Genomic DNA, 26,093 nt, shown 5'->3' on the forward strand with positions numbered 1-26,093 from the left:
GAGAGAGAGAGAGAGAGAGAGAGAGAGAGAGAGAGAGAGAGAGAGAGAGAATACTCACTTCTGGCCCTCAGGGGTTTCTCTTCTGTGTGGACTGGTTTCTTTTACGCTTAGTGGATTATATCAAATAAGAACAATATATTCTGTAATCACAAGGAGTCGAGCCTGTGTACTTATCCAGAAGAACATGCCTTTGGATCATGAATTTGTAAAGAGTTAAGGAGAAGCACAGCGTTTAGATCAGAAGGTGACCTCCAGATGGAGCGTTACGTAGCCCTGGTTAGACTGAGCCGATGAGGGGCCAGGTTTCCTTCAGTCACGCTGAAGACTTCAAACAGGGTGGGCAAAGAGATCCTTAAGAGAAGATGCTTCCCAAGGCGTATGAGAGAAACAATACAAGGAGACCAGGAAGGTATAGAGAGAGGAGAGGAACATGAACTGGCTCACACACTCAGAAGTGAGGAGGACTCCGCCTCGCAGGGCAGCACAGGACATTTCTTAACAAGTGTGTGCCGTTCTTACTCCTTGTGGTGGCTACCTGATAGGAAACAACAACACATTTTATATAAAATAATCTAAACCACGTGTTCCTTTAGAGATTGCCAAAATGTTTTGTATAGTGTCCAAAACTAAAAATTGAATGTCCACAACATGACCTATGTCTATGCCTACAACTCCATTAGTACTTTCACTTTGTCTTTAACATTTTATATACTGTAAAAACTGTTCCTAAAATTTGAATGCCCCCAACATGAGCTCTGCCCATGCCCACAGCACCATTAATGCTGCCACTCTGTCTTTCCAGAATTCCAAAGCTTGAGACAAAATGCTCGAGCAACATCAAAATGCAAAGCTCGATGAGTACCTGGCCTTACTCTGTAGTGGCTTTAAGGGAGACAAAACAAGCATCCTTTGATGGACTCCATAATTCTTTTATTCACTCTTGGACCATGGGAACAACCCACAGACTGAGCCTGAAACCACCTCTGAGAAGGGACAAGTGGAAGAGGAGACACCGGATGCTCGAATATCACCTTAGTTTTTCTGTGAAAGAAGGCGGTCAATGTGGGTCGCAGGTAGGGCAAAGGCATTGGTAATTGTGAGCCGTGAGGTGTAAAACCAAGGGAACATAATACTTCTAATCCTGGCTGTGTCTACTTAGCTGGACCTCTCAAGGACCAAAATGAGTCTGAGGAGATGAACAAATGGAGGTAGACAAGGGGATCCATCCTGGAGGGTCACCCAAGAGAGGTTACATCAGCAGGCCAAAGCCTAGAAACACAGGACATCCTCTAAGTGTGTGGTCAGGCTGTCCTCAATCCCAACTGGTTTCACTGCCATCTTGGCAAGTCCAGGTGATCTCCCTGATGTCACCATATTCTTTTCTGAAATAAGACCATCGCCCTGCCTTACTTCCCCGACTTGGTCATAGTAAGAAGTGATTGAGGAAATTGTAGTCTGGTACAGCACAACGTCTCTTTGGAGTAGCAGACATGAGGCCTATTGTCTGCAGGCTGCCACTGAGCTGAGGACTGGACCAACCTGGGATTTTTCCTCTCCGCTGCCCAGCCTGGAGGAGTTCAGTACTTCTGACAGAGTTCTACTCATAGGTGGTTTCTCATATGGTAGTTCCTTTGCGCTCTGACTAGCCACATGCCTGTGTCTACTGTGAAGAATGTATCTGCCAAAATCTCAGGGAGGTGCAATGATCTCACTCAAGTCATATGTCATTTGCTGACACTCACTGGCTTATTGCATCATGGATAAAAGCACATGGGACATGCATGTATCAAAACATTGTGCAGCAACCTAGTAGTACACACAATTGTTGTATGTGTGTGTGTGTGTGTGTGTGTTTTAATCACCTAAAAGATAAGTTTAAAATGAAAAACATTGTGGGAAAGAACTTGTGTCTATTTTAATGACATGAGAGCTAAGGCTGCTTTGGATCAGAAACCACATCCTTTGCCTCTCTCTCTGCTTCAGCAGAACCAAAGAAGCTCAAGAGACCCGTTTCTGTGTGCTCACGGTCATCAGATATAAGCAACGAAAGTTTTAATGCAACTGGGAAAGTTTCTCTTCTTGTCCCTTCTTGTAGGATAATCTGCATTAACAAACTGTCAAGATGTTGAAAAGGAGAAGTGGGGGAGAAGGGGAGCGAGACAGGACAGAGAGGGGAAGCAAGCAGGTGAACTCTACACAGAAAATAAGAAAAGAAGTTCCCTGCACTGTCCTGTGTGGATGCACTGCTCTGCGTGGATGCAGGAGGATAGCCCAGGTGGCCCTGGGGATGAAGGCCCTCTTCCTTTGCCTGCAGAGTAAACTGCCATTCCCAGGGGCCCTCAGCTCTTTCTGTGATGAAAAGGATAGTAAGGCTTTCCTTCTTCAAGTCACCAGTGCTCAGATTATCTGCACCTCTCCCACCCCATCCTCTGGTTGTTCAGAGAGCAACAGGCAGGGTCAAGGGACTAGATGGCCTGGCTGGGGCTGTGCTGTGCATAGTAGAGGCTTCTACCAAAAGGAGTAACTGTACAGATGTCTCAAAATTACCTTAGTTTGACTTTATGTCTTTTTTTAAAAAAATTATAATTGCATGAAAATGATACACATCCATTAAAATTATCCTTTGAATTCTGAAGACAGGCGGTTCTTGTTCAGACAATGCAGAGGGCCATGGGGACCCCACTTGGAGACCCTTAGTTCTTGTTTGGCAGTGTTGGTGGGCAACTCTAAAGGTAAGTACTGAATCTTTTGAACAAGGGCTTGATGGCCAGCAATTCAGGCTCATCATGGCAAAAACCTTGCTTTGTGATGTCCTTGGTTGAGCAAAGAGAGAGGCAATCTACTAGCCCACTTTTCATGGCCTCCTTAAATGCCTGAAACAGGAGAGGGAGGGAGGGAGGGAGGGAGAGAGAGAGAGAGAGAGAGAGAGAGAGAGAGAGAGAGAGAGAGAGAGAGAAATACAAATATTTAAGTATGTTCTGTGAAGCTACTTTGAGATCTATATGCATATCTGGTGCTGTGATTTGAATATCATATACATATGTATATGACAACATATATATGTATATATATAGGCTGGGAGCATGATGCTTACAACTACTGAAGAGGTTGTTGTGCTGAATCATAGCATGACACAGGACACCATGTGGTGATACAAAGCAAACAGCTAGCTAAAGCCTCTCTTTCTGAGAGTGCCTCTTCTACTAAGAAGCTTCCTTAGGACTCCAGCCAATCCTAATTACTTTCCAAAGACCCCACCCCTACCAAATGCATTTTCACTGAGGAGTTAAATTGCTAACTCATGGCTGTGAGGGAGGAAACATTCAAATTACAGTATCTGATAAACGTTTGAACCTCAGACAAAATAGTTTCACCAATACTTGGAGCATACTTACACTGAACAATTACACACATTTTATCAGAAAAAAAAAATTCCAGATTTAATTCTTAATTATACGCTTTTATGTACCACGACTGGCAAACCTCCTCTAGGCATAGAGGTAGGCAGGATGCCTAAAGGCACTGCCCCTGGAAGGTGGAAACAGAAATGGATCAAAGCAGAACGAGACACAGACTTCGGGGACACTATCTCATGATAGCCAGATCTGTTTCAAGAGAGTGATAGCTCAAACCTTTTGGATATAAGACACTCAACCCATCATGTGAGCCTCCAACTCTGAGTCACACTTCCTCTGTAAGAGTCTGGGAAGTGGATTCCCCATGGTACCATTTCCTAATTTCTGCACCTGGATCTGTCCATCCATCATCAGGCCTCATGGTCTCTTCCTTACCGTTCTGTTTCCATCTGCCTGCTCTGTCTGAGAACTTGTCTCTCTGTAAAATCCTCCTAGGACTCCTGGTCATTCCTCTCTGTCTGACACACCAAACTAAAGCCAGATAATTCCTCCTTGCCTGGGGCTTTCGTCTCCTAACAGCAGATGCGGGTCGTGGCACTGAGGGTAACCGATAATTGCCTGCACAATAAGCCAGTGCATGCTTCTTCCTGAAGCCTTTCTCTTTGCCTGTGGTCAAGCATGTGCCAGACTAACTGCTCCTGGTTAGCCCATAGGAGCAAGAAGGAACTCACACCCCGATTCTCAGGTTGATCATACGCAATGCAACTTTCCCTGAGAGATAATCTCTACCGCCCTGTGTGCCCCAGCATCACTCCTGTGTTTTACAGTGTTCTGCTGAAAAGAAACATAGCAGATACAGTTTAGAACAATCCGGAGCCAAGCAATGTTGCCAATGGGTGAAGTGAGACAGTGCCATTTGCCTTTCACCTCTTGCTTCAGTTTTCGAAAAATTGTCCCCAGCGATTACAGAGTATTTGCATTTTTGTTGGCTTGGGAACGGGAGTTGGCAGCATCGAGTGTTTCCTTGCTTAGAGCCACGTCACTATTTACGTAGCAAACATTACAAGTCAGAGAAAGGAGTGTTACAGGGAAACTTCTTAGAATGCTCACAATAAAAGGAGACAAAAAGGGAACAGTTGGTTGTTTATAAACATGACGAAAGAAGAAAGGGACAATGTTGCTCTAGAGTCACAGACTTTGTGACTCCTTATTACATAATTGATTAAAATGACAAGTCCCATCTTCTATAGGACTGAATGTGGTTGTTTTCTACCACATGCATCGACTCTTGGTATTAAATGTGTTCCCAACAGCTTCTCCTCAATGGCTGATGCTCTGGGGATGTTTGATACTGGAATTGTCGGAAGTCACAAAACACTTATAGGATTTTTGCAATTTCAGTTAAGAAGGTATATTCAGGACCTTATATAAAATAAATAGTTGTATTATTGCCTACAAATACATCACTTTACTAATAATGTTCAGTTCAGCTCTTGGGATCCACCTGTCTCAGTATATATATATATATATATATATATATATATATATATATATGCCATGCCCCGCTTTTTTACATGGGTGCTAAGAATTTGAACTCAGGTCTTTATGCTTGCAGAGTAAGCACTCTCCCCATGCCCCTGACTTTAACCCAAAGCGGAGCAAACAGATGCATGCATGGGTAAGACTGGTTCACAAAAGCTTAGTTCTTGGGCAAGTCATGGCAATGGCTAATGGCCTCTCTGGATCTCTCTTCTTATGTGCACAACTGGACTAAAATGCGTTGCCCCAAACACCATGCAGGTATGCTTGAAGGGTGCATATCATTATGTCTGTGACAGTTCCCAAGTGCTGATGTAGGATGTACATAATCATAGTCCAAGTGGGTGAACACTTGTAATGCACATAATTTCATCGTCAGAACACTGCAGAAAGCAGGGTCACCACCACTCTTGAACGTGGGAAAGTTAACTCGACACCCACGCCTTCACTTCTGTGAACTCTAGACGCCTCCTCTCGTCCATTTACCATGAAGTGGTTGTCAGGGCTCACAGTGGGCGTTAGTCCATGCACCTGGAATCAAAGCATCAGAGGTTTTGTCTTTGTTTTATATCAGAGGCAGTGCATTAAAACAATAGAGGCTTTTTCTTTCCTGTTTTATTTTTTATTTTTTTAAATAATTTTTCCCAAAGATAGAACTTTACTTTTAAAAAAAAAAAAAGTAGTTCTCATTTTAAGGAGTGAGTTCATCAGGAAATACATTTATCCAAAACAAGGTCTCAGTCTTTTGGAAGGGAGATTACTGGAAATTGAACCCAGTGCCTTCCACGCACAAGATAAGCATTCTACTGCCACTGTACACTCTAGGCAAAATAATGTCTTTTTGAGTGTCTAACACTGACTGGCTCTATCAACCACTTTTCCTTACTTGTGAATGTGTAATTTTAAAAGGTCGATTCTCAAAATACTGAGCTGAGGTCTAGCTTTTCTTACGGTCTTTTTATGGGAAGCATGAATGAAAAGTTTGCCCCACTCAGACCTCGATCGCTGCTCAGTGACTCGTTAGCCCAATAACCTAAATAATCTCTGCGTGGAGTATGGAGCTCTGCCTTTGGGACAGATGCTCAATTCACTAATTTCCTGTGACATTTTTCGAGCAACAGTCCGCCATCTCACTGTGATGTGTATCGCTTTTCTTAAGTGTCAGTGGGAAAGAGGATGGGAAATCTCATGCTGGCAAAATTGTCCCTATTCCTTCAAGTCTGACTGTGATTTAAGAAGTTCTTAGTGGTCAGCTAGAAGGGTCTACCTGGCCACTCCTTCCTCTCCACCAGCATGCTCCCCATGTGAGCATGGGGAATGTCAGTGAATCACAAGGAAATCTCATTCAACTAAAAAGAGAAACTGGGGCATGCTGTTTGCAAGGAACAGTTGAAACTGGAACTCAGTGTGTTGTGTGGTGTAAAATAAACATGTGTCTCACATGTTTTCCCAGGCTGGGGGTAGGGGTAAGAAAGTAAAAGGCAGTCTGGTTAAAGTTACGGGGTGGGGAGGGCTGGAGGGATGAGTGGTAAGAAATGGCGACAGAGGAGATGAAGGTAATGTCATAATGAAACCCATCACTGCTGTGTGCAACTAATAGGTGCTAATAAAATAGGACATTTTAATGATTTAGGTAGCTTATTGCTTGCATCCACCTCATCGTTGCACTATCACTCCTAGGGAATCCACACAACGAGCAAGTAAACCAGAAGATGGCGTTGAAGATTAGTAATCATATCTTTTAAACAAGATAGCCATGTGAAGTCTCAAAAGGTTTCTTGTAATGACTGTTATTTAGACTTCTGAAAACAGAGGATGTGGATTGGCTGAGGAAAATGTTGAAACCGTCTAAGTCAAGGTAGAAGACACGTGTATCTAAGTGAAAAAAAAAAAAAAAAAAAAAAACCCTCGGGTTGGCTGCTTCTGTCCTTAGTCTGTGCATGCTTTGAAGAAAAGTAAGTCCTCAGTAGCAAGGCTGTGCTATCTGAAGCTGCAATCTCTGCTTTGCTCGGAGGTGTGTCTCTGGTGACCGGGATAGTTCCCGACAGACAGAAGGTGTTCAAAGAATATTTTTTGAATGAATGAAACCCTAAAGGAAGAAGAGGGGAAAATGGGTGTGACCAAAATTTTCTCTGAACGAAACTCTGTTGTTTACTACCAGGGCTCTGACAATGGAAAACTTATTGGGGGTGAAAGAACAACGACATGGCATCCTGTTAATTTCTGAGAAAGCCTGTTGGTGTTAGGAAAAAAACATGCTGGTGGGCATCTCTGCACCAGTTTTCCCGTGGCCGAAATCAGATGTTTCTCCTAAAGTCCAGAACCCAGGATGGAAGATTAAAAGAAAAACTGAGAAATATGTGAAATGAAAAAAGCTGTAAAAAGCTTTACGAACACTCCAAGTTGACCTGTGGTGGTGGTAATCTAAAATGACACATAAACTTGTAGTCTGCCTGTTTACCTGAAAACACCAAGATAACATATAAGGTCCCAGCATCCAAGCTGAGCTGGAGAAAGTCGGTGGTTAAAAGCCAGTGGAGTTTAAATATGAAGGTCAAGGAAAACACGAAAATAAAGTAAAACTTTCAGTCAGCCTAGCTGTTCTTTCTATTTGGGGCATTGGTACCTCACCAGCAACTGCCTCCCACGAGGCTGAGGTTAAAATTATCATTTTAAGGTGAATTGACATCCGGAAACGCGCTAACTACCTGAGTACTCAGGGATCCCCCATCTCTTTTATGTTGCCATGATTGAAACTTTGGGGACTGTGCTTGACTGAGTCATCTCAATTCGTCGGTTTCATTCACCCAACGTGTATAAGCGTTGCAAACACAGCATTTGGGCCACGGTTTTATAAATTTGCCTTTCTATTTTTCTTTTTAGTGAGCAGGATATTCTCTAAATGATCAGAGAGACAGGACTCTGCTTTGCCCAAGGATATTCCCCCACCTCTCAGTCTATCTCTTCTGTCACATGCTGTGAGAACCAAGTCCCCTGTGCTCCAGACCCTCCATCACTTCCCAACCTGGCCACACCAGTGGACTTGAGTGGTCACTAGTTATCAGCTAAGTTCAGTGCAGAGTCCCCTTTGCATGCCTCCACTTTCACAGGAACCGGCCATACCGACTTGTCCCATCGGCTGAGGATTTCTGAGTACGTCAGAGTCCCCAGCCCCCTCCACAGGAGGGGCTGAAGAAAGCCAGGGCTTGTCTGAAGGGGGGACAACCCTTGACCCGGTGGGCTCTAGTCTGAAGCTCCTGTTCCTGCGGGACACCCTGGCACAAGGAAGGGGTGGGGGCGGTCCTGGGTATGGGCGAGCCACGCCCTCTCAGGCGGGGCCGCTGCGCCCGCCCAGCACTCCGCCTCCGGCTCTATAAAGTTCCTCTTTCTCACCTCGCTTTGCTTTCCTAGTTTCACCACTTGAACTTGGGACCCTTTGCTGCCCTCAGCTCAGAGTGCGGGTGAGGTAAGACCTGTAGTCGGGCAGAAGGAGGAGTGTGAGGCTGGTGGCAGAGGAAGCCTGGCTTCCATCTCTGAGCCTGAGCCCTGGAAAGAGCATGCGGAGATAGCGGACTTAGGCTCTGCTCATGCTGCCCTAGGACCTGTGCACTTCGGGTTCTGTATAAAGCTGCTTGGGCGGGAGTTCCAGAACATCCCCCACGGGCTGGGCGGGACGAGCTAACGGGACTGTGGTGTCATCAAAGGATCGCACTGGCCGCAGCTTGTCCTCAGAGGGACAGTCTCTGACTCTGCTCCAGTCAAAGCTCCTTTCCAGCCCTGGTTCCTAAAGGACCCAAACGTATCTAGGGCTCCAGTGCGTGATTCCTATGCCGGATGGCCAAGGAGAGCTGAGAGCTCCAAACTTGGGGCGCTCAGAGCCCCTTTCCCCCCACGCCCTTCTTCACTTCTGTGGCTAGAGTGCTGGTGTTGCTGTTCGCAACACCCCTTATTCCCAGCCTCGCCTTAACTCCCGCCAGAGTTCGCGCTGACATTCTGCAGGTTGGAATCTCCTGTTTCTTGGCTGCGCTGCTTGCCCCATAACCAGACTTACACTTGTTGCTTCCAGGACCCACGTAATGGTCTCTGGTTGGGTAGGCTTGGCGTTATTCCGAGGACAAAGTAAGGGTGTGATAGAAGAAAGTCAAGAGAGCGAGTTAAGGTACTGCACACCTTCATGGCAGGGACACGGGATCTGGACAAGGGCTTGTCCACGTGCCAGCCCCTGGGGCCGCCAAGGCAACCTGAACCCAGGAAGGGACAAGCGTAGAAAAAGAGTGAGGGAAAAGGGGGGATGAAAGCTACTTGGATCCAGCACAGAGCAAAGTGGGCGCCCCAGCGTGGCGCAAGACTTGGGGTCTGCAGATAAGCTGTGTAGCTAGGAGCTTTCAAAGGAGCGCGGTTGTAGACAGTGAGTGGAAGATGGGGTGAGAGGAAGGACCTGGAGGATGGTGCGCGCCAAGGGATGCTCTTTATAGCTTCATCAAAGTACCTTCTCTTGAGGGACTTCGGAGGCTCTGGCACTGCACGCGGAGCACCTGGCAGCCTCAGAGACTCCAGGACCTCGTGGGCACTGCAAGAGTTTGGGACGGGGCTCCCCCCCAAAAAACGACGGTGGCTGCAGGGAATGTGTGTCTCTCCCCGCAGCGCACAAGCCCGGGAGGAGGTCGGCACGCGTCATGAACTTGGAGACGGGCAGCCGGGGCTCAGAGTTCGGCATGAGCGCAGTGAGCTGCGGCAACGGGAAACTCAGACAGTGGTTGATCGACCAGATCGACAGCGGCAAGTACCCCGGGCTGGTGTGGGAGAACGAGGAGAAGAGCGTCTTCCGCATCCCTTGGAAACACGCGGGCAAGCAGGACTACAATCGAGAGGAGGACGCCGCTCTCTTCAAAGTCAGTGGCATTCGGGGATCCCTGGGATGGGGGTTGGGATGGGGAGTCTGACAGCTCTGGATGTCTGTGGCTCCTGGGCAAGGGACTAAGAAAGAGGTCGAGTGGGCTCCTGTAAGGAGGAGGCCAAAGCATCAAGCATTGGGTCCTGCTTAGCCGAAGTCCCGGGGAGAAGGGAAAGAGGTTGCAAACTCTCTGGTGATTGCATACACAGGGAACCAGGTCCCAATACTAAGTTTGTGTGGAGGAAAGAACTTCCAGCTTCAGGAACATCTCTGGGGTACCGAAGTTCGAAGTTCCGTTTGCATAGCCCATTTGCTGTTTCCTGCCACCACCACAACCTACTGCTAGGACCACTCTCTGCTTCCATCTCTCTGTGTGTTTTGTTATTTTTCTGAGTTGCTCTCTCTGGGTTTTGTTTCATTGAATGGGCTCCTCTACTATCTGGTTCTAGTTCTGGAAGCTGAGATCTCTGATTTTCTTTCTTTGAGTAGCTTTGACTATTCCAAGTCTTTCTCTGGTATCCCCCTCCCACCCCGTGTGAGTCCCTTAGGACTGATGTCCCCAGAGAACTGCCTCACTGAACTGTGAAGCCCCCAGCCTCCACCTGCCAGCAGGCCGAGGAAGGGGACTTCCTGAGGGAATTTGTTCAAAGTACCTCTGTGATTTTGTAAATGTCCTCTCTGGGGCCCGCCCCCTCCACAGCTCTGTCCCCAGTCTTGCCCACACTTGATTCAGGCGCTGGGTGTGTACAGCCCATACTAGGGGTCTCAGGACCCTACTAACAGCATGTTCCACATTTTAGACAACAGCAAATTTGAAACAGTAACCTTCCTTGCTGAAATGCAATCCATAGAATTCTTTTGACACTCTGGGCTTGACTTTTCTTCTCATCGTTCTCAGGCTTGGGCATTGTTTAAAGGCAAGTTCCGAGAAGGGATCGACAAGCCAGACCCTCCTACTTGGAAGACAAGATTACGATGTGCTCTGAACAAGAGCAATGACTTTGAGGAGCTGGTAGAGAGGAGCCAGCTGGATATCTCTGACCCATACAAGGTGTACAGGATTGTGCCAGAGGGAGCCAAAAAAGGTAAGGGGTTTTCCCAGCCCAGGTTGCAGGATAGAGGCATTATGACACTCGGAGAGCCGTTCTTGACACGTCCTACCTCTGCTGTAGGTTAAGCCCAGATGTTCCTTTGCCCATGCTCTCTCCGTTATAAGTGGCAACCCTGTGGTGTTAATATAGGATGACCTGGCAGACTTTAAGCCCCTTGGGTGTGTTGGGTATACACTTGAAGGCATTATTTTCAGTTACTCCATTCAGTTAGGATCTGGATCAAATTTCCAAACAAAAACTGGAAAATCCATTAAATGTTTACTTACCTAATATCTTCTAGTAATTTTCAAGAGGAGAAAGCACATCCCCCCACCCCATACATATTCACATTTCTTATAATAAAACTGCTAGAGCTTCTAGTTTAACATGGCCTGCCGGGGTGGTTATGAATATTCAGATCTCGAGTTCCCGCCCTTCCGACTAGTTGGCCTCGAACAGAGCCCAGAAATCTGCATTTGGTTCCAATCATACAGGATGCCTTAGCTAGGTACCATCTCATGACCAGAAACCACAGGGTCCTAGGTGGTGTTTCCTTCCCTGGCTGTTGCTCACAAGTCAGAGCATGCTTAATCAGTTTAATGGCAGAGACAAATATCTCTCTGAGGGAATTGCTTGAAAAACAAAACCAACAACAAAAAAAACCAAACAAACATAAAAACAAACTAAAACACCCGATTGGTTAATAGGGCTATGCATTCTAAGAATCTCTCTTCCTTTTCCCCAAACATTCAGGAGCAAAGCAGCTCTCTTTGGAAGACACACAGATGGCCATGGGTCACCCCTACCCCATGACAGCGCCTTATGGCTCTCTGCCAGCCCAGGTATGTGGTAGACTCTTGGTCTTGTGGAAGCCTGGTCCGTGCCCTTTTGACTGGCTCCACACAGAGAGGCAAACACAAGTGAAAACTGTGGGACTGACTTCTCATTTGCTATAGCCGGTACACACGCTGAACAAAAACTTGGTCAGAGAAGGATGTTTCAGTTCCAGTGTGGTGTCACTGTCCCTGACGCCATGGTTTTGTTGGGGAGTTTGATGTGTCCCACCTGTGGAGAGAGGCTTCCACTGATGGTCGAATCTTCTGGGAATCAGACCTTTTGTGGAAGTCAAAGGTTTTGGAAGTAGTACTTTATCATGTGAAACCACAGAGCAGCTGACTTCTCTAGGCTTCCCTGATGTGAATTACAGTACTGTTCTATTCACTTTGGTGGCTTAAAAAGGGCAGATTTCACTGCGATATTCTTGGTGCCATGTTCAGCCATATGATGAAGCCTTACAAAAATCATGGCTTTACACAATGTCCCCATTGTGCTTTCAGACCCTCTGTGGCTGTTTCCTACCTAGTGTGATAGGCAGTCCATGTCACTTTTTGGGCAGAATGACTTGGCTACTGGACAAAAAAAAAGGGGGGCCCCTTGAGGAGTTTGGGTGATATGAAAGGACTCCAACACCCACTGATGGCTTCCTCTTTGCAACCCCTGTGCTTTGTCAGCAGGTTCATAACTACATGATGCCACCCCATGACAGGAGTTGGAGGGATTATGCCCCTGACCAGTCACACCCAGAAATCCCATATCAATGTCCTGTGACGTTCGGCCCACGCGGCCACCACTGGCAAGGCCCATCTTGTGAAAATGGTAAGGATTGTGCCAGGGCAGCAGACAGAAGAACAACCTGGGCTCGGGATGTGGGCAGTACCACAGGGCTTTCCCCTACCACTGAGATACCAGAGACACATCACATGAAGCTGCTGCTGCTGCTGCTGCTGCTGCTGCTGCTGGTGGTGGTGGTGGTGGTGGTGGNGGGGTGGTGGGGTGGTAGGGTGGTGGGGTGGTGGAGTGGTGGGGTGGTGGGGTGGCTGGGTATGTTGCCTTGACTTGTGAAATGTTGAAGTCCTCAGATCCATGATAGGCGTTAGTCTGTGTGTGGCCTTAACTAGAATACCTCAGAGATCATTCCAAGTGGCTGAAAAGAGCCCCATTTCTAATACACAGAGAAAAACATGGATGACGACAAGCTCTCAATGACAGTAACGTCAATTATAAAACTTGTCTATATTTTGTTTTAACTGAGTTGTCCCTTATTACCGATGGTGATTGAGTTGGGGGGGGGTTGTTATGTCCCACCTATCTCCCTAGTCTATATCTTTCTACTCTCCTGTAAAGAGTTGTACCCAGTCTACCTCAGGAGGAAATCATTGCTAGTTCATGTCTCTTGGATAGTAATGAGTCATCTATAGCTGTTCTTGGTTCTAAGGAAGGATCAGAGCGAGAGTAATCCACAAAGAGTCTCTACAAGTGAGTGTCCTGCCCCGAAAGACCCACAGGGGTCCCCCCAGATTCTAGCTGAGCTCTCACAGAAGAAACCATTAACCAGACACAGACAATTTCACAAACTATATTCAGTGAGACTTGGGTCCCTTAGTGTTTATTTGGGTGAGTGCACGGAGCTCCGCCCCAGGTCCCTTTTTGACTGTGTATTTTAAGGTAGAGTCTTGCTAAATTACCCAAGCTAGATTGCTCTTTGATCTTCCTGCCTTCAACTCTTGAGTAGCTGGGACTGCAGGCTTGTTCTAACGGGCTGAACGTCAAACAAGTTTTTAGGACTTTCCAGTTCATTGTTTAAATATAAGTCTTGACATGGGTCACCGTGCGAGTAGGACTTTTATATTATTCTGGACATTCTGTTACAATTTCGCCAACACCCCCTCCCCTCCCCCAGACTGTGCATACTTATACTAATCTTGCTTTAGTGTGACATAACTTCTCTGCTGCCAGAGAACACAGTCCAGCCCCTCCCCCTAGCTAACAAACAGTGAGCAGAATGGATGGAAATTGAATAATTAATTCGTCTTCGAACCAGTCTCATAGAAGTTTGAACTCTGACCCTGCTGGTAACTTGCTTTGTGGGCTGGTGCAAGTCCCTCTCCTTCTGGGCCTCAGTTTCCCTATAGATAAGTTTTGGGATGAGCCCCCGGTTTCCATCCAGAGCTGTGCTGTGGCTCCTATCTTCATCACCCTAATTTTTATCACTGGGCGTGGACTTTTGGCTGTTAGCAGATGTTTAGAGGTTTGGGTTGGAAGCCGTGGCCTCTCCCAACTCAAGAGCCTCCCTGCACTCGGGCTCTCTACTTAGACATCATCTGATTTTTGTTTGCAAATGCAGGTTGCCAGGTGACAGGAACCTTTTATGCTTGTGCCCCACCTGAGTCCCAGGCTCCTGGAATCCCCATTGAGCCAAGCATAAGGTCTGCTGAAGCCTTGGCGCTCTCAGGTGAGTGTGGCGCTTCCTGTAAAGCTCTGAGGGAGGTGGCACCTCTCCTCTGCTGAGGTTGGGCGAGGATTTAGACTCTCACCTTGCAGGCCCCGGGGTCTGGAGTAGGCATGGTCCAGGCTATGTGGGCATCACACTGAATAAAGTACACTATCAGAAATCTCCACAGCAGGACCAGCTAGCCAAACACTATTTAACCTTCTACATCCTTACCTGCCCAGTTTTCCAGGAATGTGTAACAGGCTCCTCCTCCAGCAGACATTCATTCTCGCAGTGCAGGAAGGCTTTATAGGCACAAAGGAATGCCCTTTGTCCTTTAGGGTTTAGGGTTGGCCACAAACAAGTGGTCTGAGTTGCTTCCAAGGAGCACTGGTTCTGGACCCTGGTCTCTGAGAAGTTCTTATGCCCCCTAAAGGATCATATAGATCTGACTCCCTCACAACTTTGACAGAATCGCTGAGCATGTATGGATTTGATCTGATTTTAAAGTTCTGTTACTAAGGAAGCTTAAGCTTGGAGATATTGACCAGTATTTTTAAATCCCACAGTCAGTGAAAGCAGCTAGCCTATGTCCATTTAGTCTTTAGATGATTTTTTTTTTGGGGGGGGGGGATGTTTTCAAATGGAATTATTAGAATTCTCATCACGCCCCCGGCTACCTTAAAAATCTGTGACTGAAAACATCAACTGCATTTTGACAGTTTTAGACACTTCCCTTGTTCTCGAGGGAGGAAGAAGTTTTAAAATCTAGTTCCTTCCAGCTCTGATGTTCAGGGAGACTTTGTGAGCCACTCAAGAACAGCCGAGGGGCACTTCTGAACATCGAGGTTTGTCACAGACACTAGAAAGCTCCAGGTCCTCTTCTGGGGCACCTAAGACTTGTGTGGGTGCCCTAAGAGTAGGAAATAAACAGCTATTTATATCTCTGCAATCTTGTGATTCTGGTGGCATTAATTGAAATGAAACCTGCCCTACCAGTCACCTCAGATGGCCAACGCCCCCTCTCTTTGGGTGCACCACTTGATGCAGACATGGAAGACAACATGATGTGGGCTGTCAGAACTTGCCATTGAAGAATCCGAGGCTTTTGTGGGTTTCTTCTTCTGGTTTGCATAATTAATTATCAACCCCGAGTGCACTTTTCAGAAAGCTATTCTTTCCAGGCAGTGTTGGGGCTCCAACCACCACCACTGGTATCTGTCCCTGCCTGGGGAGCCCTTTGCACACCCAGCTTGCCCTTTCGGCTCGTGGGTGGTATTTTAAAGTGGCTCATGAAATCAACAACATCATGTGCCAATAAATTCCTGTCTTAAAGCTGTAGAAAACCTAGTTGTTGGGTTCTTTTCAGAGTTGAACAAGAAGCTTAGAGGGATTTCTGGGGGTTTTACGTTAACCACTGGCTTTCTTATCAACTCCTTCCCCTACTCCAAGAAAGCTGACTTAAAAATAAGAAAATAAAAGTATCATTTTTCCAGAGCCCAGAAATTGTTATTTTAGTGCCTGTCTCTAACATATATGTGAGTTTTGTTGTTGTTGTTGTTGTTGTTGTTGTTTGATTTTACTTAATGACATCATGGTAACAGTTAAGGGAAGTTCCAGAGCTGAAGACACCATTTGCTTTTCCTTTAAGATGTTTCTGCATTTCTTTTACTAATAGAAATCTGTCCTAGAGGTCAACTCCAAAATCAAAATTGAGTAGCTAGAAGATGAATTCCAATTCGGTGGTATTATTTCATATTGTAGACAAAATGCCACCACTGTTAATACCATCATCCAAAAAGCCCTCATAACAGGGGTGCTTTCTAATAAAATTTGGCTGAAAATTCAAGCCAAATATACCCCTCCCCAAGATGAATAAATGGCCACAGCAACCTTTGAAAATGATCATGTTAGAGAGATCAGTTTCTTTCCACAAGCTTCTCTTAGTATTGAATGTGCTTGAGGTCTAAGAATCTATAGGGAATGAGGGCAGCTAACATCTCCAAAACTTCCTTGGTCCTAGGATCTTTCACTTGTTCGTGGAGCATCTTGACACTCAAATGTTCCACCTGCTGTCATTCGTATCTGTCTAGCCACTGAGTCTTTGGGGCTCTGAGTGTGGTGGCACCTGTCTCAAATCCATCAGCACTGACTCCAGAGTTTTGTTCACAGATTGCCGGCTGCACATCTGCCTGTATTACCGGGACATCCTTGTGAAAGAGCTGACCACGTCAAGCCCCGAAGGCTGCCGGATCTCCCATGGACATACCTATGATGTTAGCAACCTGGACCAGGTCCTGTTCCCCTACCCGGATGACAACGGGCAGAGGAAGAACATTGAGAAGTTGCTGAGCCACCTGGAGAGGGGACTGGTCCTCTGGATGGCCCCAGATGGGCTTTATGCCAAAAGACTCTGCCAGAGCAGGATCTACTGGGATGGGCCCCTGGCGTTATGCAGCGATCGACCCAACAAGCTAGAAAGAGACCAGACTTGCAAGCTTTTTGACACGCAGCAGTTTCTATCAGGTAACATACCTCACCGTCCATTAGAATGGAGGTGGTGGTGGGTGCTGGCCATGAAGGTTTCAAATGGCAGTCTCAACCTACCCCAGGCAGAGGTCTTCCTCTTGAGATGAGTAACCACACAGAAATAGAATTCCTGCCTGATTCATGCCTAACCTTTGCCTGCTGTGTACTCCCCTTATTAGCAGAGGGCCAGAAAGAGGATCCGTATTTGCTGGCCAGGATAGAAAATTGGTGAGGGTTGATCTCTTCATTTATCTTTATTATTTTCACTCTAGGTTTTTGTTTTGTTTGTTTTGTCAGAATCTATGTAGCTCAGGCTGGCCTAGAACTAGAGGTCCTCCTGCCTCCGGATTGTATCTGTACACCAGCACATCTGGCCAGTGAATTAAAATGTGGGCTTTCGGCTGCGTGTGCCCCACCCCCAGGGAGGTTTCACTGTGTTGGCTCTCTGCTCTCAGCAAGTTTATCTGCTGACACTTCAGCTCTTTAGGGGTTTCTAGAAAAATCAAGAAGGTTAGAAGCACCATCTTAACATTTTTGGTTATGAGATGTGTCACCCTTATACAATTGTCACACTGCAGGACCGAAGCTGAGAGTGTGAGGAGCAGATTCAATGGGGGTGGGGGGAATTCGGGGAAGAATTTGGTCTTATCTCTGGCATACAAAGGCTTCTAATCATGCTTTCCAGAACCTGTACTTCCTATGGTTTGAATTTTGACTTTGGGTGATTACGTTAGACCAGGGCTGGCTTATATGAAGTCATTAGCTTTGCCACTGGTGGGTACCACCCAGAGGCCTCCCCTAGAAATGTAGCAGAGGATGCCTTTGTGGAAGCAGTCTGCTAATTGGGCTGCTGATTGTCATTCCCCGACCCATCCCCCATCATTTCCTGAGCTTGCTTTCTTCCCCATGCCCTTCCCAAACAGCCCCCACCTCTGGCTTTCCGTGTGCTTTCCTTTTCTTGAATCGGAACTGACTTTGGTCCCTCTCATCCGTGCACACTGTGATGCTTTAAAATTCGTGCACAATAGGATCTGGCTAAATTCCACTAATTAGCATGTGTATCACCTTGCCTGTCTATCTTTTTTAATTTGGTAAGAACATTACTTGAAACCTACTCTCGATATTTTTTTTTAAACACGTGGTCCATTCATTATTAGTCATGAGGATATACCATCCTTGAGCTTGTGTTCAGCAAACTCTTGTCTTAGTGACAGTTTATATTCTTTGACCCACAGCTTCCTAGCCACTTCCCACTTGTGGTGACCGCCATTTGGTGCTACTTTTATGAGCTCAACTATTTTGGAGTTCGCAATGGAGTGTCACACAGTCTTTGTCTTTGTGTGCGTGGCTAATTTCACTTGGCATGATGTTCTCCAGGCTCATTTGTGTCGTTACTAATGACAGGCCTTCCTTCTTTGTGAAGGCTAGGGATATTCCATTGGGTTATCTGTATCGTGTCACTTTCTCTTTATCTGTGTATCACTGTGGGTACCTGGAATGATGCCTTGTCTAAGCAGCTCTGACTGGTACAGCTGAGTGGGGGAGTGGAGCTGCCTCTCCAAAACCAATTTGCTCTGCCTTGGTTACGTTAGACCAGGGCTGGCTTATATGGAGTCATTAGCCTTGGGTATGCACACAGAAGGGGACTGCTGAATCCTCCATGTGCTTCTTCCTTCTGTTCATTTACAAAGAAGACAAAAAGCCCCAGTGTGCTTGGTACTAGTGGCGTTTCTTCAGCCTTTTGAGCTCCAGTGGCCAATATTTGTTTAGGCTCATCCAAATCCTCTTTCATTTCCCAAAACAAACATGTTCCTTGCTAAATATCCTCCCCTGAGATGTGGGACACAGAAAAGAGAATCTTCTCAGGCTCCAAGGTGTCTCAGGCTCCAAGACCTGATGAAGATCCTTGGAGCTGGGTGTGATCTAAGCCTTGGTCAGATTAAGCCTTTGCCTCTCTTAGAGTTGAGTTCTAGTGTTTGTGGTCCAAGGCAAAGAAAAATAACTTCTGGAGACGGATAGTTACACATCCTATATCTCCCCCTGGGGTCTGAAAGTCCTTATGTGCCCTCCAGAAGGCTACCACTAACTCCCTGCTTGATTAAGGTAGCTCAGAACTGTGACAATTGGCAGCGACAGAACTTTGAGGTACACTAGGTCGTGGTGTAGGATCCAGTCGGGAGACAAATGCCAAAACAGAGCGCACAACTTGGACTAGAAATGTGCTTCCTAGTACTTATTAGTTATTAATGAGTAAGGGCTATGTCCCTTTGCTCCCTTCTGTAGTGGGGCCTGTTGTTTTTACTGTCCACAGTCCCCAAGCCCCACAGAGGCTCAGGGAAGATGACATTGCTGCAGACAGACCCAACAGCCTCTGCACCTAGGGATGCCCACCCAAGGGTCCAGGACGCGAAGGTTGGGGTGGACTCTCCCAGAGAGTCGTATCCCTTGCTGCTCTGACCTAGCCCCACGTAGGTGTCTTCCCCGCCACAGTGCTATGCACTGTATGCAACGTGCCTAAACCTACTGGGTTTGATTTAAATTCTGGAAGAAGAAAGAGAAAGAGATGCCGGAAGCCAATTCTGTGAGCTTCTAGAAGCTTTTCAGTTGCAGAGAGAGCAGTGGAAATCTTTGATGTCTACCCATTCTGGATTTGCACCCCGCTAGGGGCAGTCCCCATAGGCAGAGTTGAGAATTCATATCTGATCAGGGCAGAGGCTTCATGCCTGCTCAGTGGAGGCAGCTTTTTAATGTCAGTTCTTTCATGCAGACAAGACCTGGGAACCTAGCTCTGGGAGGAGGAATAAAGGTGAATGCCTGTGAGTGGATGTGGCTTTCTGCTTGTGCTGGGGGAGGAAGCTAAGGCCTTGCACGTGCAAGGCAAGTGCTCTGCTCCAAGTGGCGATGCCCCCAGCCATGGGCAGGTTTCTTCTCAGCAATCTTCTTGGCTGTTTTATGTCTCTCAGGCAGGACTAGCCTCAGCATGACATTCTTGTCAGAGGGGCTTCATTGGTCCCTTTCTCCCTGTATCAAAGTGAGATTGTCCCCAAAAGTGAGATGGAAGCCTACTCTGGTTCTCCAGTTTTGGAGTTTTAGACCTAGTGCCAAGTGGGACCCAGCTGCCAACAGCTGGTGAGAGAGACAGATGCTCTTGGCGCCCAAACACCACGTGGCCTCCATGGTTAGCTAGTGAGGTTTAAAAATAACCCTGGGCCATCAAAACATTTCGACTCTTTACATTAAAATGTCTCCTTTGCCTGTTCTGTTTGTTTGACTCAGCGTGGCTACTTTTCTTTTTCTTCTTTGTCTTCTTCTTTTTGGCCTTGTGCATTTCCGTGAGTGTAGTGCTGCAGACCCAAGTTCTTAAAGATGGGTCATGGTCCTTAAGAGTAATGAAGTAAAACCAGTGCCAAGTCAGGAAATCATATGTGAACTTGACCACGTGATTTTGTGTCTAGGGTCTACTCTAAGGGTTGGATTTAGGGGAACAGAGCCTGGGCTCTCCCAAAGCAGACTCCCACGTGACTCTTGCTTTCCATTCACCCGCTTTACCAGGTGTCTGAACAGTTTGGTGTTTTTTTTTTTTTCTGTGGGTTTTCAGAGCTGCAAGTGTTTGCTCACCACGGCCGGCCAGCACCGAGATTCCAGGTGACTCTGTGCTTTGGTGAGGAGTTTCCAGACCCTCAGAGACAGAGGAAGCTCATCACAGCTCATGTGAGTACCTGGTTACATCACCCGTAAATCACAGACTGTGGAGCTGTCGTCCCTTTTAGAGAAGTGGCAAATGACGAGTAAATGTCAACTCACCTGGGAAAATAGATGTAGACCTTAAAATAGTGCAGGAGGAAGCAGGCTCCAGTGAACATCACTGCTCAGGGAGGGACCCGCAACCTAACTTCCAGACAAATTCTGTCACCACAGAATCAGCAGGGCAGATGACTTGAACCCAAGGCTATGTTTGTCCTGTATCCTTCACTGTTTCATACCTTCCCTTTTATAGGACTTTTCAATAGTTGGGACTAAGTACTGCACTCTGATATCTCTGCTTCTTGTGTGGTTTTAAAGATGCTGTCCTTTTGAGTAGAGTAGCACTTTCCCCCCAGGAGGCTGCCTGTTGTGCATTGTGCTTCATAGCGCCTCCTAACTTCAGACAGCTCCCAAGCCCTCTTTTTGTTGCTGGGCTTCAGGGAATTATTTAACAGTTGGACAAGGCAGATGGGGGAGGCTGAGTCTTCCCAGGAATCCAGGTGGGTCAGTCCCTCTTCACAGCTAGGGCTTTGTAGATAACGTTCAGCACTCACTTAGTAATTAAAAAGTAGTTTTGAATACATGATATTTTTAATTAGAAAATTTTACTTAATTACATATCTTGAAAAGTAGTATTCAGTACGGAGTAAAGGTTATATTCCAGAATAGCCGCAATATCTCAGTGCAAATGGGATATTAGCTCTGATAGTATCTCTTAGTGGAAATTGAAGTCTGTGCATACAGCTCAATGGAAGGCACTTGCTAGGCAGTGGTAAAGCCCTGGGTTCTGGACCCAGCCTAGGATGGGGGTTGGGCACTAATGTTGAACATCCAGCCTCCCTTCTTGGTTGCAAAAAGTAAAATCCAAGAAGCAACAAATGGGCTGGAGAAGTGGCTCCGTTGTTAAGCTCACTGGCTGTTCTTCCAGAGGTCCTGAGTTCAATTCCCAGCAACCACATGGTGCCTCACAACCATCTGTAGTGGGATCTAATGCCATCTTCTGGTGTGTTTGAAGACAGCTACAGTGTACTCCTATACATATAAATCTTAAAAAAAAAAAAAAAAAGACAATGAAACTATAATCCTGGCCTTGAGCATTTTCTCAGTTCTAACTGGTGGTTGATATCAAATGAGACTGCAGATGTGTGGATGAATCTAGCATAGATAAGCAGAATTTTTTAAGGTAGTGAGTACATTCCAGCATAGATCTCATTTTAAGGACTTTGGGTACAGAGGCAAAAAGGGGGCAACAGTGGTCGTATAGGCAAAGGGTCTCAAAATGCTGCCCTGTGGTCCACAGATGGAAAACATACATGGTCACCCATGAACTCTCCTGGTTTCCTTATTATAGACTTAATTCATATGGTTGCTTACAGAGGAATCATACCAGACATCATATATCAAATAACAAATAGGCTTGATTTATAGATGACTGGTTGTTACAGAGCACTCAGCCTGACTTCGTGAGGCTGGCTTTGACTGGGGATACAACTGATGCTCATAAACAAACTAGGTCCATCAGAGCCAGGGAGCCTCTGTCTTGCGGCTGCTGAGCTCTGTCTTCTACTTGTGGTTCAGAGTTCTGTCTCTTGCACAGTCATCTGGTCCTTCGGGGTGAGCCCCTCTGTCAAGACTCATGAGCCCCACTTACCCAGCACGTTACTTAGCCTTTTAATTTGGTCGTCTCACCCAAAAAATATCCAGTTAACTCATTCGCTAAATATCAAATCCCAGAGGCAATTGGTTTCAAAATGTCGTATTTATCTTCAATTATAGAACCAAGAGTTCTAGTTCCAGGGTTTTCTATTCTAGGTATTGTAAGGGCAAATGAAACTGGTTTTTCAAATGACTCCGAACGTGAACTGCTTCACTGTGTTATCCTGTGCAGCTTGTAGATTTACTTAGAGTCCTAGGGTCATTTCATGATGTCCCAATTGTATGGTGTTAAGAAGAATATTATAGTGATGTCTTTTTTTTTTTTTTTTAAATCTCTTATTAAAGGTGGAACCTCTGCTAGCCAGACAACTGTATTACTTTGCTCAACAAAACAGTGGACATTTCCTGAGGGGCTACGAGTTACCTGAACACATTAGCACTCCAGATTACCACCGCTCCCTCCGTCATTCTTCCATCCAAGAGTGAGAAGAAGTACTCTGACAGGGCAGCCCGTTGCTGCCCTTTCTCTTCGGGAGAACTAAGAAGTGGGTTCCCACTTGAAGAAAACAACAGGGATTTGTGAGGAGAAACAGCTGTATCTGCTCCACAGAGGAGCTTGCCCCAGAAGAGTGTCTGCCATCCAGGTCTTGACAAGTGCCAGGACTCGGGTGACTGTGCCCTGGCTTATAACTGTGAAACTTGATCAGTGTCCTGTTTACATGTACTTGAATGCTGGCTTTAGCCTGGTAGAGATGGGCTTTTGCTTGAAGACTGAAAACCTGTGCCGGCATGAATCCCTGACAAGAGAAGACATACGTATTATTGGTCCATTTCTCAGGGAAGTAAAGTCTAGACTAGAGATGACTCTGTCCACCCACAGAGAAACGCATTCCTGGATAGAGGAGCTGTAGGTTGCCCAGATCGTGTCCCCTGAGTGAAGGGACTTGGTTCTTAGCTCCAGTCTAGGCTATCATGTCCTGATCCTGCACCCTCTCCGAGTGGACCCTACGTCCTGATTGCTCCCTCTTCTTGCCCTTCCCTAAAAGCCAGCTGGTGGACTCTTGTTGTCACATACTTGAGCCAAAAAAGCATCAGGGACATATAAGATGAGGCATGTTTGCATCTCCTCTGATCCCACAACGACTACAAAGTATTTTCTTGTTGTCTCCCCTTTCTGCTTTGCCTCTCATTATTTAGAATTGTTGCTTTTTTTTTTTTTTGTAAAGAATGGAAGAGAGAGAGACCGAAAATACTAGAGATAGATTTTTTAAAATTCTGTGCCATTTCCCCTTCTATTTGTTTTGTTGGCCATCAGTAGTCTCCATGGCAACACTGGAAGGGCGGAGCCTTTGAGCAGGTTGGGAACTGTCCCGGACACCAGTGGTTCAGTGTACAGCTGCAGACTCAGTGGACTGTTTCTGCTTATTTTGTATATTAGATGCTTCCTTGTGCCAATAATAGTTTGACAGAGTCTCAAAATTACCGGGCTTTTCCAGCAACACATTCTTTCACAGAATCCCAAAGAGTCACGCTTGCCTTCATAAATCGTCTGATCCCTTATTGTTCCTGTTTTGTTTAGGTGGCTTTGCCATGCTCTGGGTTTTTTCTCCTACCACAACATCATTTCTGACTCTTTCAGGCTCAGAAAGAGTTAACTGCTATTGCACACTTGGCACTTACTTCTTTTTATTTTTTATTTTTTAAAAATATGCCACTCTTAATATTTCTTCTTAAGTCTTTCAGCAGCAGACATTCAATAAGCAATGGGCCATTGAGGTGTCTTATTTTATTTTATTTTTTTAATTTTTAAAAAGGAACCTTTGACAAATAATACACATTACAGAAAATGGAAGCATTTTTCATAGAGAAGGTAAAAACTGAAAAGCATTTTATGTTTGAATCCTCCTTGCTAGAATTAGCTCCAAGAGTTCAGTCTGTTCTTTAAACATGTTTGAGTTTTCAATACATATATATGAAGTTGCCTTTTCTTAGAGAGAGAGAGAGAGAAAGAGAGATGTGATGACACTCTTATGTACCCAACTATACAGACTTACCTCATCTTTTGAGTGGCATGTGGACTTCCACTGCTATGTGCCTGGGTGCAGTTTAGATATCTCCTTAGCTAACCATCCCAGCAACCCACTGAGTCTCGTGAACCGAAGTCACTTATACATCTTATAGATGCAAAACATTCTGGGGTATATTATCCCAAGGGAAGATGAAGGCAAAACCGGGAAGCACTCTTTTCCTGAGGCCCCAAGCCACAGCTGTCCTCCTGGAGTGTCTTAACCATATCTGGCACTTCACCAATGTTCCTTGCCTGGTCCTGTATGACCATGACTCTTCGTCCCATAAGCAGATGCTTCATCTCAATTGCCATGTGAATTCTTTTGTTTGTTTGTTTGTTTTTCCTTAATGTTATGCTGTTTTAACAGTGAAGCTGAATTTCTGGAAAACCGCTGTGTGGTTCGGGTCTCACTTTACAGCCATGCATGCTGATGCCTTCCATCTTGATGGATGGAATGATGGGCAAGCACTCCTGACACAGAAAGGAGCACCTCCCTTATCCCTTACTGAAACAAAGTGCGATGCACACATTAGAATTTAGTTTGCTCTCACTGGAAGATGCTGTTGAAGAGGTGGGCTGAGGAACACTGTATCCGAGGGAGAAAATGTGCAAGTCACACAGGTGTGTGCTGTTGCCTTGCTTCTGGTCCTTGAGCAGGCATTAGTGTTTAGTCTCAAACTAAAAACCCCGGAGCCCCTCAGTCGTTGTCCTGGACAGAGAAGTTGGTACCCCACCTGTAGAGATCCAGATGCACGGTGAGATTGGAGCACGGAGGGACCTGCTCTATCGTAAGAATGCCCGGCCTGCAGAGGTCTGGGTGCGGTGCCTGGGTGCGGTGCCTGGGTGGCCGTATGCCAGACACAGGAATGCCAGCAGGCTGAGTGTGGTGACTGATTAAGGCATATGTGAGGTGCCCTTGCCCTGCAGACAGGCTGAGTGTGAGCCCCAGCAGCAGAGGATTCTGAGTGTCGGGGTGTCATGTCCTTCACAGCAAGAGCCGTCAATATTATTTTTAAAACGTACTTTCCCATTGCTGATATTTTGATCAAAATCCACACGAGGTTTAAATGCCCCCTCATCCCTCTCCAGACAGTCTTGTCCATCCCACTGGTGAGTAGTTGTTGTTGTTGTTATTGTTGTTGTTATTGGTGAAAATTGTGAAACTGTTAAGGTCTCTGTTTTTGTTATTTATCTCCCTAAATCACATGGCTGCTGCATACATTGCAATGTTGCCCTACCACACACTTCTGTTTGCAAGTTGCTTCTTCACTCATTGAAGAAGCCTGCGCCGTAAGTGAAACTCACTCAGTCCTTGCTAATTGCTGCTCACTGTCACAGGAGTGCAGGGAAGGCTGGTTTTCCTGGACCCATTTTCAGTGCTTTGAGGAACATGAGTCCAGAGTATATTGAAGTAGAAGACAGTGTTTGGCAAGCCAGTTCTTATTAGACACTGCTACAGGCTTCACACTCTTCAAGGTGGACCCACCTCATGTGGAAGGGCGTCATTGCCCCTCTGCTCCCATGCCCTCTTCACCCCCATCACACCTGCTGGGGACCAGGACTCAGAGATCTCTGGCTTTGAGCTCGTACCTTGACTGCCTGACATGTCTAAGCCGGACAGGAAAGTGTGGCACCACCTTGCCTGCATCGTTGGATGGATAGGCCATGGATTTTGCTGTAAACTTGCTTCACAAGGAAAACTGTGTGTTTTAAAATATTTGATAAATAAAGAATTTCTAGGAAGATTGACTGTGGAACATATTTAATACCATCCTCACAGCCCTTGAAACACTTCCTCTATCTGCTGGGTTCTTGGTGAGGCTGTCAGTGGCCTACTTCCTTCCTGGCTGCCTGTGAGTCCCTGAAATCAGATCTCTAAAGTGTTCAGCAGAGACAGAGAGAGAGAGAGAGAGAGAGAGAGAGAGAGAGAGAGAGAGAGAGAGAG

At 46.2% G+C, this 26,093-nt stretch overlaps 1 protein-coding gene and 1 pseudogene across 2 annotated transcripts; both read left to right on the forward strand.

Moving 5' to 3' along the window:
* The window catches only part of LOC110334307, a 9,952-nt pseudogene extending 9,841 nt beyond the window's left edge, over positions 1–111 (forward strand).
* Positions 112–8,298: 8,187 nt separating this feature from the next.
* Positions 8,299–25,896, forward strand: Irf4 (interferon regulatory factor 4). Of its 2 annotated transcripts, none has more exons than XM_021215792.1 (9): positions 8,299–8,361; positions 9,540–9,787; positions 10,688–10,874; positions 11,634–11,722; positions 12,392–12,536; positions 14,065–14,172; positions 16,324–16,677; positions 20,279–20,391; positions 22,426–25,896. In XM_021215792.1, the coding sequence occupies exons 2-9, from the start codon at positions 9,572–9,574 to the stop codon at positions 22,564–22,566; spliced, it is 1,353 nt and encodes a 450-aa protein (XP_021071451.1). In that variant the 5' UTR covers positions 8,299–8,361; positions 9,540–9,571; the 3' UTR covers positions 22,567–25,896. The 2 variants fall into 2 exon arrangements, with proteins under 2 accessions (XP_021071451.1, XP_021071452.1); XM_021215793.1 differs by having other exon boundaries at positions 12,395–12,536.
* Positions 25,897–26,093: the final 197 nt, after the last annotated feature.

The sequence above is a fragment of the Mus pahari genome, chromosome 16, assembly GCF_900095145.1.
Source record: "Mus pahari chromosome 16, PAHARI_EIJ_v1.1, whole genome shotgun sequence".
Classification (NCBI taxonomy): Eukaryota; Metazoa; Chordata; class Mammalia; order Rodentia; family Muridae; genus Mus; species Mus pahari.

Coding starts and splice junctions, on each gene's coding strand:
- Irf4 (XM_021215792.1), top strand. CDS start 9,572: ATGAACTTGGAGACGGGCAGCCGGGGCTCAGAGTTCGGCATGAGCGCA. Junction 12,537..14,064: donor AGGCCCATCTTGTGAAAATG/GTAAGGATTGTG, acceptor TTGCAAATGCAG/GTTGCCAGGTGACAGGAACC. Junction 16,678..20,278: donor CACGCAGCAGTTTCTATCAG/GTAACATACCTC, acceptor GTGGGTTTTCAG/AGCTGCAAGTGTTTGCTCAC.